The sequence below is a fragment of the Monodon monoceros genome, unplaced genomic scaffold (genome assembly GCF_005190385.1).
Source record: "Monodon monoceros isolate NGI ecotype Baffin Bay Population unplaced genomic scaffold, NGI_Narwhal_1 Super_Scaffold_1, whole genome shotgun sequence".
NCBI classification, from domain to species: domain Eukaryota; kingdom Metazoa; phylum Chordata; class Mammalia; order Artiodactyla; family Monodontidae; genus Monodon; species Monodon monoceros.
The window spans coordinates 58,290,142-58,307,245 of NW_021703765.1; the positions used below are offsets into that span (position 1 = coordinate 58,290,142).

General features: G+C 47.3%; 1 protein-coding gene across 2 annotated transcripts; it reads left to right on the forward strand.

Moving 5' to 3' along the window:
* The first annotated feature begins 1,267 nt into the window (after positions 1–1,267).
* On the forward strand, positions 1,268–15,167 carry NAPG (NSF attachment protein gamma). Of its 2 annotated transcripts, XM_029230701.1 has the most exons (12): positions 1,268–1,408; positions 2,973–3,040; positions 5,152–5,236; positions 5,940–5,957; positions 6,627–6,657; positions 7,608–7,717; positions 7,829–7,895; positions 8,469–8,539; positions 9,633–9,711; positions 11,319–11,398; positions 11,829–11,958; positions 12,909–15,167. In XM_029230701.1, the coding sequence occupies exons 1-12, from the start codon at positions 1,353–1,355 to the stop codon at positions 13,050–13,052; spliced, it is 939 nt and encodes a 312-aa protein (XP_029086534.1). In that variant the 5' UTR covers positions 1,268–1,352; the 3' UTR covers positions 13,053–15,167. The 2 variants fall into 2 exon arrangements, with proteins under 2 accessions (XP_029086534.1, XP_029086525.1); XM_029230692.1 differs by having other exon boundaries at positions 11,829–15,167.
* Positions 15,168–17,104: the final 1,937 nt, after the last annotated feature.

Here is a 17,104-nt window from a genome sequence, read left to right on the forward strand (position 1 = left end):
TGTGAACAAGGGCCAACGAGGAGGAGGCTACAGACTCTGAGTGTAAATCCTTTAGAAGAACTCTGCACCCTTTCACCCTTTGGTTTTACAGGTTGACCACACTGGGTGGTTAGTTAAGTGTGATTTCACTCAAAGACGTAAGGTTTTCTGTTTCTGGACAAAGACATCAGAGACGGTCCTCCTGTACTTCCCCAGTCACCCCAGAGCGGCGGTGGACAGGCAGTCACGGCCACCACATTTCACAGCTCCTGTGTCCCCACCTCTTGAATCTGGACTTGCCTTGCGACTTACTTTGACCAATAAAATGGGCAGAAGTGGAGTGGACTTGGTCCCGGGAGCTGAGGCCCAGCTTCCACTGGCCCCTCTAGGATTGCTGTGGCCAGAGGACAGGACGACGGGAGGCCTCCTGCCGGGGTGTGACTCTACCCAAGAGCCTAAAGGACGTGAGGATGGACGGGGAAGGGCCGAGGCCACTTCACCCAGACACCAGAGGAAGCGCAGCACATCTGCAGAAGATGCAGGTAGATTGGGAGGCAGGGTGGTGGGCCCGAAAGGAAGGTCTCTTTTAATTGCTATTTTCTATTAAACAGGAAGAGTCGGCAGTCAGGCGGGGAGGCAGGGAGATTGTGTTGGAGTTCTGAAGGGAAGTGGGTGTGGACAGCCATCCCAGCGAGTGGGCGCGTTATCTGACCGGGAAAATGTGCAGTCGCTCAGCAGCACAGAGGCCTCCTGGATGTTTGTGAGCATTAATTCGAGTAACGAGTCACGTCAGCAGCTGCTTTTTTCCCCCCAGCCCCCTTCACCTGCTCTGAGCAGTTCCGGAGTCGGTGGAGAGCTGCGGTTTCCCCAAACAAGGAGAAAAGAGGCATAGACGCAGATGAGAAGCTAAAGTGATGGAGCACGGAACCCACGCTGGGTAAAGAGGGACGGGTGAATAGGGGCAGCGGGACGGCAAAAGGCGGGAGTTCTGTTGAAGGTGAACAGTTACCGAATTATCGGAGCTAGCGTTCGGTCTGTCGCACTCCCTGCCGACCTGCCAGTGGTTAGAACAGCGCCTGATACATAAAACGTGCTCAACAAAACTGCGTTCCACTGGCGAACGGAATCGCGAACCCCCTTACTACCCACCGCGCCTGCGCACTGAGCCACGCGTGAGGCCAGCCCGGGCGCTCTGCGCCTGCGCGACATCTGTCTGCGCGGCGCCTGCGCGGCTCCTGGGCCGCTTCGCTGCACTAGGTTTGAGCCCTACGGGCCCCGGTAGCGCGGCTGCGGCGCAGTACCGGCCTCCTCCTCGGCGTTCCCACGCCCATTCGGCGGGCTCTCGGCCTCCACGTCAGGGCCGCCCCGCGGAGATGGCGGCTCAGAAGATAAACGAGGGGCTGGAGCACCTGGCCAAAGCAGAGAAATGGTGAGTGAGAGGCCCAGCGCGGCCCTGGGTAGGCGCCTGGACCGGGCCCCTGCGAGGCCGGTCTGAGTCAGCCCCGGGTGGGGGGGTGCTGGGGCGGGGCCGGGCCGGGCGGGCGTGGTGGGGTCGCCGCGCCCCGGAAGCGCTGCCGTCGGACGTCAGAAGTCGTCTTGCCTCGGGCCTTGGGGGCGCCGCCGTTGTCGCGGGCACGGCTCTCCGCGTCGGCAGTTGGGATGCCGGTGCTTCCCGGCGCGTTGGGCGGCTTCCAGGCCCAACTATATTTAAAAATCTTTGGTTTTTCCCATGTGTATGTAGCACATAAGACAATTGAGAGATCGTATCTTGTTTTTGGTGGGGTTTTTGAAAATTATGTTAAAATATAGAATATAATGAGGGCTTTGGGGTAGAGGTGGTGGATTAGAATTTTGCTTTATTGCAGTACTTCCTCAATTGGTGGATTAGAGTAGACAGGTTGCAATTTAAGGATTTTATTTTTCCGAACAATAATGTTTTTGGTAAGCTTGAGAATTGTTTACAAATTTGAATCATAACAGTATTAGGCAAACACAAATGTTAAATAAATTTAATTGGCAAAAAATTAAAAGGAACAAAATGAAGGGTGTACTTCTGCAGGCTCTGGGGCTTCCCTGTCTCTCGGTAAGGTGCCCCCCTGATTCTTTGGAAGGTAACACTTACATGTAAGCAGGCTTTCACTAACTGAATTCAAATGTAGAATTTAAGATGGTGTTTATTTAGCGGTTCTTATGCACACCCAAGTTTGACAATGTGAAATTATCATAAAATTTTAAAAAGAGGAGTTTCAGAAAGGGCAAATTAGATAAGGGACTCAATTGATTGTCCTTTGGTGCGGTGTCTAAGATGCCTTGTGATCCTAGGATCCTGGAAAGCCGTTTGTCGTGCTTTCCCGTCATCCTGTCTCTGGTTGTCCTCCCTGTTCACTGGTGGCTAACTGCAGTCTTTTTTGCTGATTCCCTGTGTCTCTCTGAGTGTTTGATTCTGTAGTCTTTCTGGCCTCTCTCTCCAGTCTCCCTGCGGGTCTTCACGGGTGTGACAGGTGCTGATGACTCTGGTAATCTCCGGCCTCTCCTGAGTTGCAGTCTTACGAGTCCACCTGCTTATTGCTGTGCTTCAACCTACCTCAAGCTTTAGTGCGTCTCAGGGCTTGTTACACCCTGGATTGCTGCTGCTGCCACTCCCGGGGTCCTGGTTCAGCAGGGCTGGGCTGGGGCTCAGCACTTCATACATTTCTAGCACACTTCTGCGTGATGCTGCTCATCTGGGAATCAGGCCTTGAGAACCTCCACTCCCCTTGGATGCTATACAGACATTTCAAAAGGGGGAAACCATGTCTATGACAGTGGGAGGGAAAGTGGTGAGGTTGTTTGTAATTGTCAGTAAGTTTGGATGGAGGTGGGCGAGATGGGGACTGTGTACCTGATGGTCCCCCCCCTCCCTTTTTAATGGCCTACAAGATCCTTATAAGCAGGGTTCTGACTTAGGAGTGTGGTTGGTAACTTCTGTTGAATGTGTCTCTCTTTCATTTTAGCCTGAAAACTGGTTTTTTAAAATGGAAGCCAGATTATGACAGTGCCGCTTCTGAGTATGGAAAAGCAGGTACGTGTGACTGTAGCCCTGTCCCTGCAGTGTGTAATCTTGAACCAGGCTGGTAACTTAATCTCGACATAATTCTCACTCTTAATGCTTCCTATATGGTATTTGCATTGTTAAACCCTGAGCTTTTCCACTTCCTGTTTTCAGATGTCTTGAGTTCTGAGCTGTAGACCCAGCCGCCTCTCCCTCTCCCACGAGTGCAGATGGCACGGCAGGTGCCCCTGCAGGCATTTAGCATCGTTTATATGTTCTTGAACTTCACTCAGTTGATACTACTTCTGCGAGTTTGGTCATATTTTTTACTACTTATTACTGAATAAAGATTTTTCTCGTTGGCTTTTTAAAACCTTAGGCTTATCTTCCGCATTCTGCGCACCGAGCGTGTTTGGCTCTCGCTCTTGATGACCCTCCTGTGGAGATGCACTGATATGTGTTCATGAAGAGTTAAGCTCATAGGCATGTTTTATTGCCTTTATCTGCATATGAGATCAAAAAACCTGAAATTTGCAACAGAAAGGGAATTTGTTAAAAATTTAGCATTTTAAGTTATGGAATGATGGTTTTCAGCATATCCGTGATTATTTTGGATATAAAGCATAATACGATTTTGAAATACCCTGGACACATTTTACTGTGTGTTTCAGCAGTAGTCCTGATCACATTTGTTAGCCTTGCATAGAAATCACCAGGAAATGTGCTTTTGGCAAACTTTAGTTTTAGTATGCACCAAGAAGAAAGAAGTCAGTAAATTGAAACTAATAGAAAGAAGTCAGATAAATTGAAACTAATAAGCATAATGTAGGATGTATTTTCTAGATAATAAAAGAAATGACAACAAATTAATCTTTAGCGCTTTTATTTAAGTCCTGAGTAAATTCTCTGTTGCATTATGGAAATTACTATACCTCATATTTAGAAGGAAAATTATTAGAAGTTCAAATTTTACATGGATTTTATGGACACCTTGTACAAGAACACCTTTGTAACTAGAGGGCACAACATTTTGCAAGTATCCTACATGAGGGAAATTTAACACAGAGTTGTTATGTATGTATCTGTGACCATGAGCTGCTTTCAGAAATGAATATTTCAAGTCAGATTTTCCCATGAAAACATCTTTTGTTTATTTTCGTTAAGGGGTTATGCAAGATACATTTCATCAGTAAATTTTTCAAAGAGAAAAATGTAGAAATGCAGGGATGAAAATAGTTTGTCATTTGTTTATTTTCTACATTTTGTTAAATGTAATTTTAAGAGTGTGGGTGGTTTTTTTTGTTTGTTTTGTTTTGTTTTTTGCGGTACGCGGGCCTCTCACTGTTGTGGCCTCTCCCGTTGCGGAGCACAGGCTCCGGACGCAGAGGCTCAGCGGCCATGGTTCACGGGCCCAGCCGCTCCGCGGCATGTGGGATCTTCCCGGACCGGGGCACGAACCCGTGTCCCCTGCATCGGCAGGCGGACTCTCAACCACTGCGCCACCAGGGAAGCCCTAAGAGTGTGTTTTTAACAAACAATGTTTTCTTAAAGCAGTATCCTTTTCATTTATTTGTAAGCAACACTTTGTAAGTTTTCCAAAGTCTGTAAGATCATATTTAAAGATTGTGTCAAAAAGGAAGATTTATTATAAAAATATTGAGTGTGTTTATTGGACTTCAGTTTCAGAATAATTTAAAAGATAGAATAAGCCATAACTAAAGCACTGTTTCTATTATTAAATGTGAAACTGGTGAGGTAAGGTGCTGTTTTAGTGACAGTGCCTGTAGTTTGGGTGTGTTGGTTTGACTAATGCCATCTTAGTTTCCCAAGCTTAGATGGTGGCGTTAGAAAGACTTGGGCTTGAGTGGAAGGAGCACTGATTTATTGCCAATAGTGTACAATTAAGAAAAAAAACCTTTTGAAAATACTTGTAAGTTATTGATAATCAAAAAAGTTGTAAGAAAATGGCTTAGAAAAAAGTAGTATTTATAGTTTTATGAAATTTCCTAAGTATTTGATTAAAATAAGTGTTAAGTTTATTTTCTGATACTTCACATGTCATGCACATTTTGGTGAGGATTTATTTGAGGTTTCTTTAAATGATGGAAATAGACAGTCTATATATTTTTTCTCTCTTTCAGCTGTTGCTTTTAAAAATGCCAAACAGTTTGAACAAGCAAAAGACGCCTGCCTGAGAGAAGCTGTCGCCCACGAGAATAACAGGGCGTATCTTTTCAGCCTTTAGAGATTGTTATAAATTTGCTGCATGTGGAGTACAGTGCTATTAAATTAGAAGCCACTTAGAAAAATACTGCGTGTCTAAACTCTGAAAGTGCATTTATAGAGACTTGATCATAAGGTCTGCACTGCTTTGCAGAGCTGCGTTTGAGAGTTTATTTCTATTGTTTTTGGATTTGCTTCATGATGGTTTTACTTGGGATGAAGTGAGGGAGATATAGAGACAGGTGCTGAAAAATGAAGAAGTGGCACGGGTATTCGAGACATGTTAACTGCTCTATAAATATTTTTAAAATATAGTCTTCCTCCGATATTTGAAATAAAATTTTTAAGTAGTTTAAAACAAATTTTCCTGAGGTATTTTATAATCTTATCAACTAAAAAATGTTTATTTTACCTCACTTGCAGATTATGGATATAATAACCTTGCATTTTAGTAAAACTTCAAGTTAATGCGTCATGGAAGTAGCTTAAAAATCGATGTGTTTTGTCAATGTTTTTGTGAATTACGTAGTTTTTAGGAGACAGCTACAGGCGATAAATTTTTCTTCTTTTCCTGATTTGTAGGGTTCGTCTTTTCAAACAAACTGGGACAGTGATTTAGTTAACCTTGTTTTTTAAATAGTAGATCTTTAGAAACTATTGATTTGCTTTTTTTTCCCTTAATTTTGACTTTGTTACATCTATTCAGTCTTTTTCATGCTGCCAAGTAAGTAAATATTCTCCGTGTGTTCACGTATTTGTAGATTATTATGTTTTAAATGTTGCTTTTTCTTAGGTCAGTAAATTTTTCCTAAGTTATAAATTCAGAAATAGTGAATTAATTTGTATTGATTTAAATAAAATAGTCATTTCCATTTGTTTCAGTCTTCACCTGAACCTTAAAAATGAAGTCACTCCTAAGATAATTCAGTGTTTAAGTTAAATCACCATTATATTTTTAGGACCGTTTTGTTCAATAACCTATGAAAAAACGAGTTAGAATCTCTTTTTTTCCCTCTTTTTTAATAGTTAATGGTGCCTGTGGAGAGAAGCAGGAAGCTTTCTTTTGCTTTTGTGGAGAAAAACACTTACTTGTTTCAAACTTGGATTTAGGTTTGTCAAGTACAATAGAAAGTCATTTAACCTCTCTGACCTTTACTTAACTTTGCATCTGCAAAGTGAAATCCCTTTACCTCAGATGTCTGTTGTTTCCAAGGCATTATTGCCCACGTAAATAAAAGGAAGAAAAATTATGTTGTGTTGTAATGAGAGCCTAAAATAAGTATGTGTTGTCTGAGCCAGTTTTAATTGATGAAGCTTCTCATGTCTGTGGTAGAAAGTTTCTCTTCTCCCATCTCATCAAGATCTCATCTGAGAACTTTTATTCTCTCTGCAGAGCTTATGAACAAGCCGGCATGATGCTGAAGGTCAGTACCGTTGTGTCACAGCTGCTCTATAGGTAAAATGAGTTATAGTTTGAAGTTCCCATAAGAACAAGACCAGCAAGTTTTGTATCCTAAAGAATTTGTTAACTTAGTGAAGGACAGACTTGAAAACAACCTGTGCAAGGTCAGCACGGAGATACAGTATGTCAACCCTAAATAGATAATACCTAAAATCTTTACATCTAGCTTTTACATGATTTTTCTTCAGTTTTGAATTGGAGATATTAGACATAAGGAGCGCATGATGCTGAGACTTGGAGTTTACTAATAAGATACGTAGGGTTACTCTGTTGATGGCGCTCAGAGTAAGAGGGCTGCAAGTGCAGGTGAACGCAGGGCTTGCTGAGATGGAGGAGGCCGGCCTGGGCGTGCAGGAAGTGGGGAGAAACACGCCCCAGGAGGAGGCCGGCTGCTGCACAGCCCCACTCGCCAGTGCCATGTGGGGCGCAAGCCTGCAGATGCCGTAGCCTATGACATGTTTAAAATACGAAGCCACAGAACAGACCTCCTGTGAAAGTATCTGATTTTAAGATATGGAGGGTTGAAGCAAGCCATCCTCGGAAATGACACACAGCCCTTGGGCTGCCAGTTTGCAGCCTTTGGCACAGGCCTTATATGTAGTAGGAGCTCATAAGTATTCCAGGAATTGTAAATGCTTAGAAAACTGTGAAGAGCAAGCGTTTTGGTTTCTACTGTGTGTGTAGTTTGCCTGAAACTCTGTGAAGGGATGAACTCTGCAGAAATCAACTGATGCGTTTTTGGTTTAGCGAAATGAAGCTTGATGGAGAGAGTGACCATGTGAACGCATTTCATTTTCAATATGTTTATTATTGTATTATGTTTTGGGTCCTTTGCTTTCTTGAATTTCAGATTGTTAATTCTGTATTTAAGTTGTTGCACTTACTGGTCCATGCCGTATCGTTTGCCTAAAGGAGATGCAAAAACTCCCGGAGGCTGTTCAGCTGATTGAGAAAGCTAGCATGATGTACCTGGAGAACGGCACCCCGGACACAGCAGCCATGGCCTTGGAGCGGGCTGGAAAGTGAGTGTGTGGACACAGGTCTCTGCGTGGAAGTCTTTTTGTTTTAATAAAGTCCTTTGAAAAACAAGTTTTCTATTTCTCATGTAAGTCAGATTTTCTTGTCTAATTTAGGCTTATAGAAAACGTGGATCCAGAAAAGGCTGTGCAGTTATATCAGCAGACAGCTAATGTGTTTGAAGTAAGTTTGAATTTTTTTTTCTTTGAGTATATAGAATTTTATGTTCACAATATATAGGAAAACAGAGAAATGCAGTGGCTGCTTTGAAAACTTTTCTGTGCTCACAGCTGAACTCTTGTTTTCTTCTGTTAGTAGTGAGATGGCTTAGCAGCTTTGGAGGAATTCCCACCCCCACCCCACCCCCCGATCCAGTGCTATTACCTTTTTTTTTTTTTAAGATTTATTTATTATTTATTTTATTTATTTTTGGCTGCATCAGGTCTTAGTTGTGGTGTGCGGGATCTTTCGTGGCGGCGCGGGCTCTTCGTTATGGCACGTGGGCTTTCTCTCTCTCGTTGTGGCGTGTGGGCTCTGTAGTTGTGGCGTGTGGGCTTAGTTGCCCCACGGTTTGTGGGATCTTAGTTCCCTGACCAGAGTTCGAACCCACGTCCCCTGCATTGTAAGGCGGATTCTTTACCACTGGACCACCAGGGAAGTCCCCAGTGCCATTACTTTTTTATCAGAAATTGTTAGGGGAAGAAAAAGATTCCTACATTAAAGCAGCCAACACTCCCTTCTCTTGGATTCCTGCAGAATGAAGAGCGCTTACGACAGGCAGTTGAATTACTAGGAAAGGCCTCCAGGCTGCTGGTGCGAGGGCGCAGGTACGTGTCATAGAGCTGTGCTCCTGTGTCCTTGTGACCTGGCCACAGGGACAGGCTTGTTACTCTTTTGGGTGTAACCATGGGCACACCAGGCTACAAGACAGCAGCACGTTGGATTAAATATTGAAAGATCTGCCACTTCTCTAAAGTGTCATCCCAAAATGTATCGTGCGTTGTGCTCTTGTTGGCTAAGCCCTGACTCAGCAACTTGGGAGGGAGCAGTTGTCTTGTTCTGTTGTCTGGGTGGGTGGTGATGCCTCTCAAGGACAAGTATCCGTATGAGCTAAGTGACAAGATGCCCTAAGTGCTCACCCAGGAAAATTGACAGGTTCTTGACAGCCAGGTAGCATCATTAGACAGGGTACTAATTTTTTCTCCTTCACACTTAGGACCTATGGCACAAATAGCTGGACCCCAGAAATCTAGAATCCTATGGATTTTCCTTTTGTGTTTTACTTCAACTTAAGCTTAGTAAACAATCTCCCTTATGAATAAAATTCTGCAAAGGAAAATATGTGAGAGTAGATGGAAGAAGACTGTTGAGGGTCAAAGTGGTGAGAAGGACCTTTTCTCACCTCTCCCTGTCTACTCTCCCCTGCTGCGCATTCTGGCCCCAGGAGCTGTCGGGGTCATGAAGGCCGCGGTGGGCGTGTGAGGGCCCGGTGGGGGTCCTGGTTCCGGGGAGCCAGTGCTCTTGGGGCGTCTGCACGGCCTTTCAGTGAGGGAAAGGGATCCGTGGTGACTGAGTCAGGGCTGGGCTCCGGCACGTCTCACAGATGCTCACGAAGCGGTTTGTTGGACTTGATGGGTGCTCATTAATGGATGGTCCTTACCAGACCTAAAACTCCGCATATGAAGCGGCCTGTCCTTGAGTTCTTTCGCTCTGTCTGCTTGGTGTCTAGAAGGGCGAGCCTGACATTTAGAAGGCAAGCCGAGTGAGCAGAGCTTACGGAAACACGGGTTATGGAGCAGTTGTTACAGTGCCTGATGTGGTCTTTACTTCTCTAAAACCTGTAACATCAAGTACATTATAGGACCTCTGCTGTGGATCACTTAGACCCGCCTTGTTCTGCATTTCTTATTTTGTCTTTAGGTTTGATGAGGCGGCACTCTCTATTCAGAAAGAAAAAAATATTTATAAGGAAATTGAGAATTATCCAACTTGTTATAAGGTATGCTTTGAAAGTGCTTATATTTGGCTTTTCCTTAGATCATTTTTCATATTGGTGTAACTGTGTACCTAAGACCGGGTTCCCTGAATGTTTGTTTATTTTTAAAATAATACCTTATGGGCCTCTATTTTTGGCCAAGATGGAGTAAGCCCACTATCACCTCTCTCCTGAACACAGCTAACCCTACTGGGCAAAACAGAAGGCTGTGCCCCTCGGACCCTGAAAAGTGAGCAGCCAAGAGGGCTGGAGGGCAGGGAGCACAGGGCGGCTTTCCTCCCTGAGGGCCCCCCGCCCCATCTTTCTAACCAGAGGGGCTCAGAGGAGAGGCCCCACGTCTCCTGCTCCTTCTCCCTCAGCTCCTCTGCGGCTGAGCCCTGGTCGTGGAGTTGCAGCTGGGACGGTGGTGCAGGCGGATGAAACACTGTCTGCCCCAGCCGGAGGAGCTGGGAAGATGGGCGCAGAGAGCCAGGAGAAGAGCCCAGAGAGGAGGGCTGGAAGTGGGCCCTCCCCGCCCCCCCCAGTACGCGCACGTGCGCGCGTGTGTGTGTGTGGCTGTGGGGGGGGGGGGGCTCCAGCTGCGTGTGCAGGGCACACCCAGAGCAGCGGAGCAGGTGGCTGAACTAAGACTAGAGCCACTGCCCAGAAAGCAGACAGAACGTGCAGCCTGAGCCCGAGATCGTGGGGGGGGCCCTGCAGTGTCCAGGGGACAGTCCCAGGTGACTCAACATAGAATGAGTCAGGAAAGTATGACCGTTGTCAGGAGGAAGGACCACAGAGGGGACCCGGATGTTGGAGTCACCAGGTCAGGACCAGGAAGCAGCTGTCACAGCTGCTCCATGTGGCAGAGGTGAACATGGGCGAAATAATGGACAAGAGGACTGATTTTTATTTTTTTAATAGAAACTATAAATGAACTAAATGAGAATTTTAGAACTGAAAAAGCAGTGTCTGAAATAAAATACCGGATGGGCTTAATCGGAAAACGGAGATGACAAAAGATCAATAAAAGTCGTCTGAAAAAATAGATATAAAAAAGATCGAAAAATACTTTGTGAAGAGCTCTTTTGCAGATAAGATCTTATCAGTTGTGTCTGTGGTCTCAGTCCTTTTGTTGGCTTATAAATAGTGTCTATTTCTGTTACATGAAGTTTCCATTCATTTATCTTTTCCTCATATCTCTTGAAGAATTCCAAAGTAGAATTGCAGAGTTATGCCCCCCGCTTCTTGTTCCCTTTTCAAAATGAAACCTATATAGGCATTTAGAGGAAATTTTCTGTAAATTGTGCAGTGGCTGTGTTCTGGGGCTTTGTTTCTCCAAGTGTGGCCCTCAGACTGGCGGGACCACGACCACCTGGGAGCCGGTGAGGAGCAGTGGACTCTCAGGCTTCCCCGCCACCAGCTCCACCGTCTCCAGCAAGACCCCCAGGTGGGGTGTGCGCATTGGAGTTTGAGGTGTGGTGTTCTGGGCTGTTCTCCCCCCAGTGTCCTATGGAGGTGGCTGCAGAATTCACGAGTCTCTCCAGGTGCAAACCGAGTCAAATTCCAGGTGTCAGGAAATTGACTTCTGCAGGGACATGATCTTGGCCTAATCACCTCTTTTGTTTTAGAAAACAATTGCCCAAGTCTTAGTGCATCTGCACAGAAATGACTACGTGGCCGCAGAGCGCTGCGTCCGGGAGAGCTACAGGTAAGACCTGCCAGTGCACAGCTGCTTCTCCGCCCCAGCTCACTGCCTAGATAGGCAGTCCTGGCTGTGGAACGGGGTTTTTGTTTTCTGTTTTTTTGTTTTTAATATAGTTCAGAGCAATATGAGTGCGTGGCTAGCATTTCAGCTTCTGCAGCAGGATTTTTATGAGTTGTGTTCTTTCCTGTGTTTTTCTCCTGGGGGCTTCCGTGGAATTGAGTGACTTGAGTGATTTTGTGATATTTGCCATCTAAGAAAAAAATAATAAGAGAAAGAAAAGTCTTCAGGTTGTGTGTTACAGGAAGGTCAGGCTATAAGGGGTTTTCTCCTTGGCGATGTTTAAGCCGGGCACCCTGGCTCCGGGGCCCGGGGTTCTCTGCTGTCGGCCGTCCAGTGCGGGTGGGTGCGCAGACGTGCCGTGTGCTCCCCGCAGCATCCCTGGCTTCAACGGCAGTGAGGACTGCACCGCCCTGGAGCAGCTGCTCGAGGGCTACGACCAGCAGGACCAGGACCAGGTGGCCGAGGTCTGCAACTCGCCTCTGTTCAAGTACATGGACAACGACGTGAGTGCCTCCTCTCGGCCCTCCCTCCCTCTCCCGTGCTCTCGTAAGGTTTCTCCCTCTGCTGTTCGCCTGGAGCTGCTGCTCAGAGAGGAGGTTCAGGACGGGTGCGCGTTTCCTGGCTGGCCGGCTGCCGGGGGGTTTGCCGTGGGCGACGCCTGCTCCTCCTCCATCTGCTGGCCTCCCTCCAGGGTGCTGGGTTAGTGAGTTTCTCTCAGGCTCACGGTCTCAGGGCCCATGGTGCGTGGCCTTTGTGGGTCGGCAGGCCTGTTGGAATCCCACTTCTGAGAGCACCTGCTGTGTGGTGCAGGGTGGTGGCTGACGGTCTGAAGCTCAGTTTACTCATCTGTAAACGTGGGGCAGCTGGTCCCCGTCTTGCTGCCTGTGGTGACAAGTGGATGAGTCGGGAGGGGCCCATCCCCCCACAGTGGGACGCCAGCTGTGATCCAGGCTTCTCTTCTTCCCAGTTTCCCTGTTCAGTAGATTCATGAGCGCCTGCTCATTGGATTTGGTCTGGCAGGTTTAGTCTTGTGATGGTATCAGATCAGTGTAAGACCTTGGTAGTTTTTTTTTTTTTAAATAAAATGATGTACTTAGAGGAACCAGTGTTTTTCTAGGTAAATTCTGGCATCAGCTTTTGTAAGTTTGTGTTTTCAACACTGACTCAGCAGATGGTTATTTCGTAAGGACCAGAAGTGTCCCTCAGCTCGCGTGTCCGGTTATCTGATTCCTAAGTGTGCCGTAGAATTGAGGTTTTCCTCGTCGTGCCCCTGCCCCACCCTGGTCACAAGCCCCGATGGCTGAGCAGCGTTGGATTTTGTGGTGGTCTTTCCGTCTGAGTGGTATCCGGGGTTTTAGGGGGCGGAGAGCAGGCTCGTCTCACAGGTGACTCCGGGGAGGCGTCGCGGGTCAGGCCTGAGTGTCCAGTCTGAGCAGTGCTTTGTCGTTGACAGTACGCGAAGCTGGGCCTGAGCCTGCTGGTCCCAGGAGGGGGAGTCAAGAAGAAGGCGGCGGCCCCCCCGCAGGCCACGCCCAAAGGCCACACCGCCCCCGCCGCTGAGGACGAGGAGGACGAGTATGCAGGGGGGCTGTGCTAGGCGCTCGTCCCCTCACAGACCCCGCATGGCCCGGACGTCGCCTCACGGCCCGGGGCGCGGCCAGACCTCACGCCATCCTGGCTCTGAAGCTGGTAAAGACAAAGTCTTAGCTCCCGTTTCCTGGACCACCCGTCCTGCCCACTGCCTGTGAAGCATTTTTTTCTTTCCATGATAAGAGCTCTTCTCAGACACCAGCAGGCATTAACAGAGAAATGTACTGTCGCATTTTAGGACAGTTGACTTTAAAATTGGCAAACCAAATTCTAGACAGATCTATTGTAAACAAAGGTAATAGGCATAGATAGTCTTAGATAGCCTTTTCTCTTGGGCTCCTGTAATTTATTGTTAGAGAAGTTTTTTTTGCCTTTTATTTAATAATTGCTGTTAAAAGTGATGTTTACTTGGTTAAACAAAATAGTATTTTAAACATTTGTTATGCCTTCAGAAGGAAATTTATCCCCCATGATAATCAGAGACATTTAAATTGTTCAATCTTCAGAGGCGAGATTGGGACAGGAAGCTGTTCTGAGCCTTACGATGTTACTTATCTCAATGCAAGATGCATCTAAAGTCTCGTGTAAGTTTGAACATTTTGAAGGGTGGCACGTTACAGTGATTCTGTAAATGTCTTCAGTTGTCTCTGGATTATGGGTATTTTTCCACCTGAAACACATAGTGACGGTCTCTGAACCCACCAGGTTGTTGACCGACTGGGACTAATGAGGACCTTTGTCCTGAGTTCGCACAGTGTGGTGGTTTCCATCAGACTGGGGTGCATACGTGGCTTCCCTCTGCGTCGTCCAGGGCTGTGACAGGACAGCAGCTTGACTCGGGAGGTGCTGTCTGTAAACCTCCTGCATGTGGCTGAAAGGCGGGGGCTGAGTTTCAAGGGCTGGGCTGCCGCTGTCTAGTGCTTTCTGGGTCTTTCCTGACGGGTCATTTTCGAGGCGTTCCTCTCCCTGTGCTCGGAGCCATCTCCCTGTCCCCTGATTGGAAAGAGGCCCAGACACCGCAGTGCGCTCTGCAGGAGACGCTGCCCGCCTGGCTTCCCGGGCTCGGATCTGCTGGCCTCCCTGGGATCCTGGGGCGGGTCATCATGAGTGGTCGCAACCACGCTGGGCTCTGTGGCGGGTTCGGAGAACGTCCTCGCGGGGCCCGTGTGCCGGGGTTGGTGGGCAGTGGGATGGACTCTATCGGAAGTCTGGTGCAGAACACTAATCCACGCAGTCTCCCCAGTCCCCCTGTTGCCTGCATGGCTCTGCGGGCTGCAGCGCACTTCTAGTCGCTGTCTGGAGACGCTGCGTGGTGGTCTCAGTAAAGCCATGTTTAGGCGTTTGTGGTTAATGACGTGTTAAGAGTTCTGAGGCCCCGTCCTCCTGCTGTGCCCTCCACATCCAGTCACACTTCCAGAGGCTTATGCTGATGTGCATTTGAGCTACTTAACAGTCCCTATCAACAGATTTGGCAACACTTAAAAGGTATTTTAGACCATTTCCTGTAGACCATATTATCCATTACAGCTTTGGAAAAAAGCTTTTATTTCTCTTTTCTTACATATTAAACAAAAATGAGGGCTGAGTCGAAGGGTCCTGTAGCAGCCGTGGGACTGGGCCTCACAGCACAGGAGGCTTGAGCTGGGGCGTCCTCCACACCAGCCCCTTCCCGGCCTTCACGTCAGAACTCGTGTGTGGGGCGTGTGGATGCTCTCTGACGTCACGGCTGTTCTGCGCGGTGTCTGGTGAGGAGCATCTCATTTTCCCCTCACAGAAGCCTTTATCCTGAGGGGACACTCAGAAGTGGGGAACTGGCGTTCACAGCAGGAAGAGGTGTCTCCAGAGCTCCTGTCATCACTTTACCAAAGTGGGCGTCTGTCTGCGTGAGTGTGCTCAGGATCCAACCGTCAGTGTTCCGTTGTGTTGGAAGCGAGGCAGGCTACAGAGTCTAGTTAATATATCGAATCTATTTGTACATATGCAGAGTATGGTATTTGTGCATGGAAACTGCTTTATTCCTCTTTTTTCCAGCTCTGATGAATAATATTAAATGTGATATGGAAATGCAGGTTATTGCTTCTATAGGAATATAATTATGAAAATAAAATCTGAAACTCTATAAGTATGATCATTCTTTTTATTATTATTCATTTTGCTTGGTTTAGTTCCCTTTTTTTCCAAAGATACATCCTCAGCTATTTACATGATTCCAGCTGTGCTGGACAAGAACAATATTTCGTCGGTTCTTGTAAGTTGTGCCTTATGCTGGGAGTCGGTTAAGTCCCTCTGGGGGTTACTTCAAACGCGTGGAGCTTTTTCGGGTGCCAGTCATCCAGCTACTGTCACGCTGTGCTCTCTGGCCTTGGTGAGGTGGGAGGCTTCAGTACACCTTCCAAGAGAGTAATTCTTTCATCGAGTTAAGTGAGAGAAAAATACCCAGGAGCTAAGAAAACTGAAATGGCATTGTTTGCATTTACATATAGTTGACACCTTAGTTACCAGCGGATTTACTAAAATTAATCACATGTTTATTGAGTGAGTGCTGTGTAATGCTGGCCTGTCCTCTGGGGAATGGGGATCGGTAGTAGGATTTGACACCAGGATTTGGTGGAAGTTGGAGTAAGAGGTGGAGAGAATGCAGGGGACGGAGGGGCTTGGGTGCAACGCGATTTTGGTTTCCCTCAGGACACCTTGGCGTGTTCTGAGTGGCCTCGTGGTCCCCCTGGCGTTTGTGAAGACGGGTCAGCTGGGAAAGACAACAGAAGCTGTCTCCCTCTGTCCCCCCCCCATTTGATACTAAATTTAAGGACATAAAAAATGTCTTGAAGGAAAAAAGGACTGAGGCAAACATCCCTTTCGAAAAAGGAGAGCAAACCTTTTCCATTTGAGTGTTTTTTTTAAATGGTCAAGGGGCCTTTGCCCATGGAAAGAACTTACAAGGCTTTTAATAACAGTCAGTGGTACTGATTAAAATTCCCCTAAATAATTAGCCCCACTTACAAACTAGGTGAACTAAAACCCTTCGAATTTAAGGTAGAACATTTTAAATTATATTTATAAATCTTTCATTTCTGATTCTCCCAAAGCTTTCAAGAGGCCTAAATAGGGCTGTTTTAAAACTTAGCTTTCAAAATCTCAGTAAGCACTTAGCTAAATTGTATACGTACAGTAAATCTTGTGTGTATTGTTTGTAAATGTGAATGAATGTGACCTCCGCCAGGGGGCACCTTGATTCTCTCCCGGGCAGCAAGTCTCCGGACGTTGAGTCAGTATTAACAAATACAGAAGCGCTCAACGGAGGTGGCTCTGTTCATTGAAGCTGGCTGGTGCCTCGTCAGGCTCTGTCACTCTGTGTTACCACCGTTTTTTATCTAGCACCTTTCAAACCAAATGGATGTAACATTGCTAAGTCCACGGAAATGTACTGTACCTTACGGAGTGGTTTGAAACGCCCACCCTCCACACCTCACTTAGAGGGGCTGAGTGCACCCCACACCTCAGGTTTCAAGAAGCATGTGAGGCCCTGCCCCCCAGGATCCAGCCACGCTGTCTTGGGTGATTCCTGGCCTCCAGGTTTCCAGGTGTCGGAATGTCGGAGCCAAACCATAAAGTTGCTTGAAGCTAAGCTGGGCTCGGGCTGTGATTTCCCAGAGGCGATACATGGGCAGCGTGGTGGTCGGGAGAGAAGGAGAAATCAGAAACAGAGTTTGTTCGACCTGCCCTGTTGGCACTTGGAGCTTGTCCATGACGACCTGGCTCTGCTCCTCCCTAGAGCCCGTCGCCAGCCCCTCCTGGGTGGGCTTCCTGCGTGGAGCAGGGCAGCGGTCTGTCCTGAAGACCTCGGCAGTGAGCACTGTCGCCTGCACGGCCGGTGGAGGATCCATACACCCTCAGGCCCTATTCACCCGATGACCATGGGTTGAGTCAGAGCCATGTGGCCCCAGAGAGTGGTGGCTGTGGCCCTGGCCCTGCCCCTCATCCCGCTGGGCCCATGGACAGTGCAGGAGTCGGTCACGGGCACATATTGCTCACCGCAAGTTCATGTCATGATGGGGACCG

What these genes read in the sequence shown, in the direction of transcription:
- NAPG (XM_029230692.1), top strand. Translation starts at nt 1,353, where the DNA reads ATGGCGGCTCAGAAGATAAACGAGGGGCTGGAGCACCTGGCCAAAGCA. An exon ending in CTGGCCAAAGCAGAGAAATG is followed by an intron (nt 1,409 to 2,972) that starts GTGAGTGAGAGG and finishes CTTTCATTTTAG; the next exon opens with CCTGAAAACTGGTTTTTTAA. An exon ending in TGCGTCCGGGAGAGCTACAG is followed by an intron (nt 11,399 to 11,828) that starts GTAAGACCTGCC and finishes TGCTCCCCGCAG; the next exon opens with CATCCCTGGCTTCAACGGCA.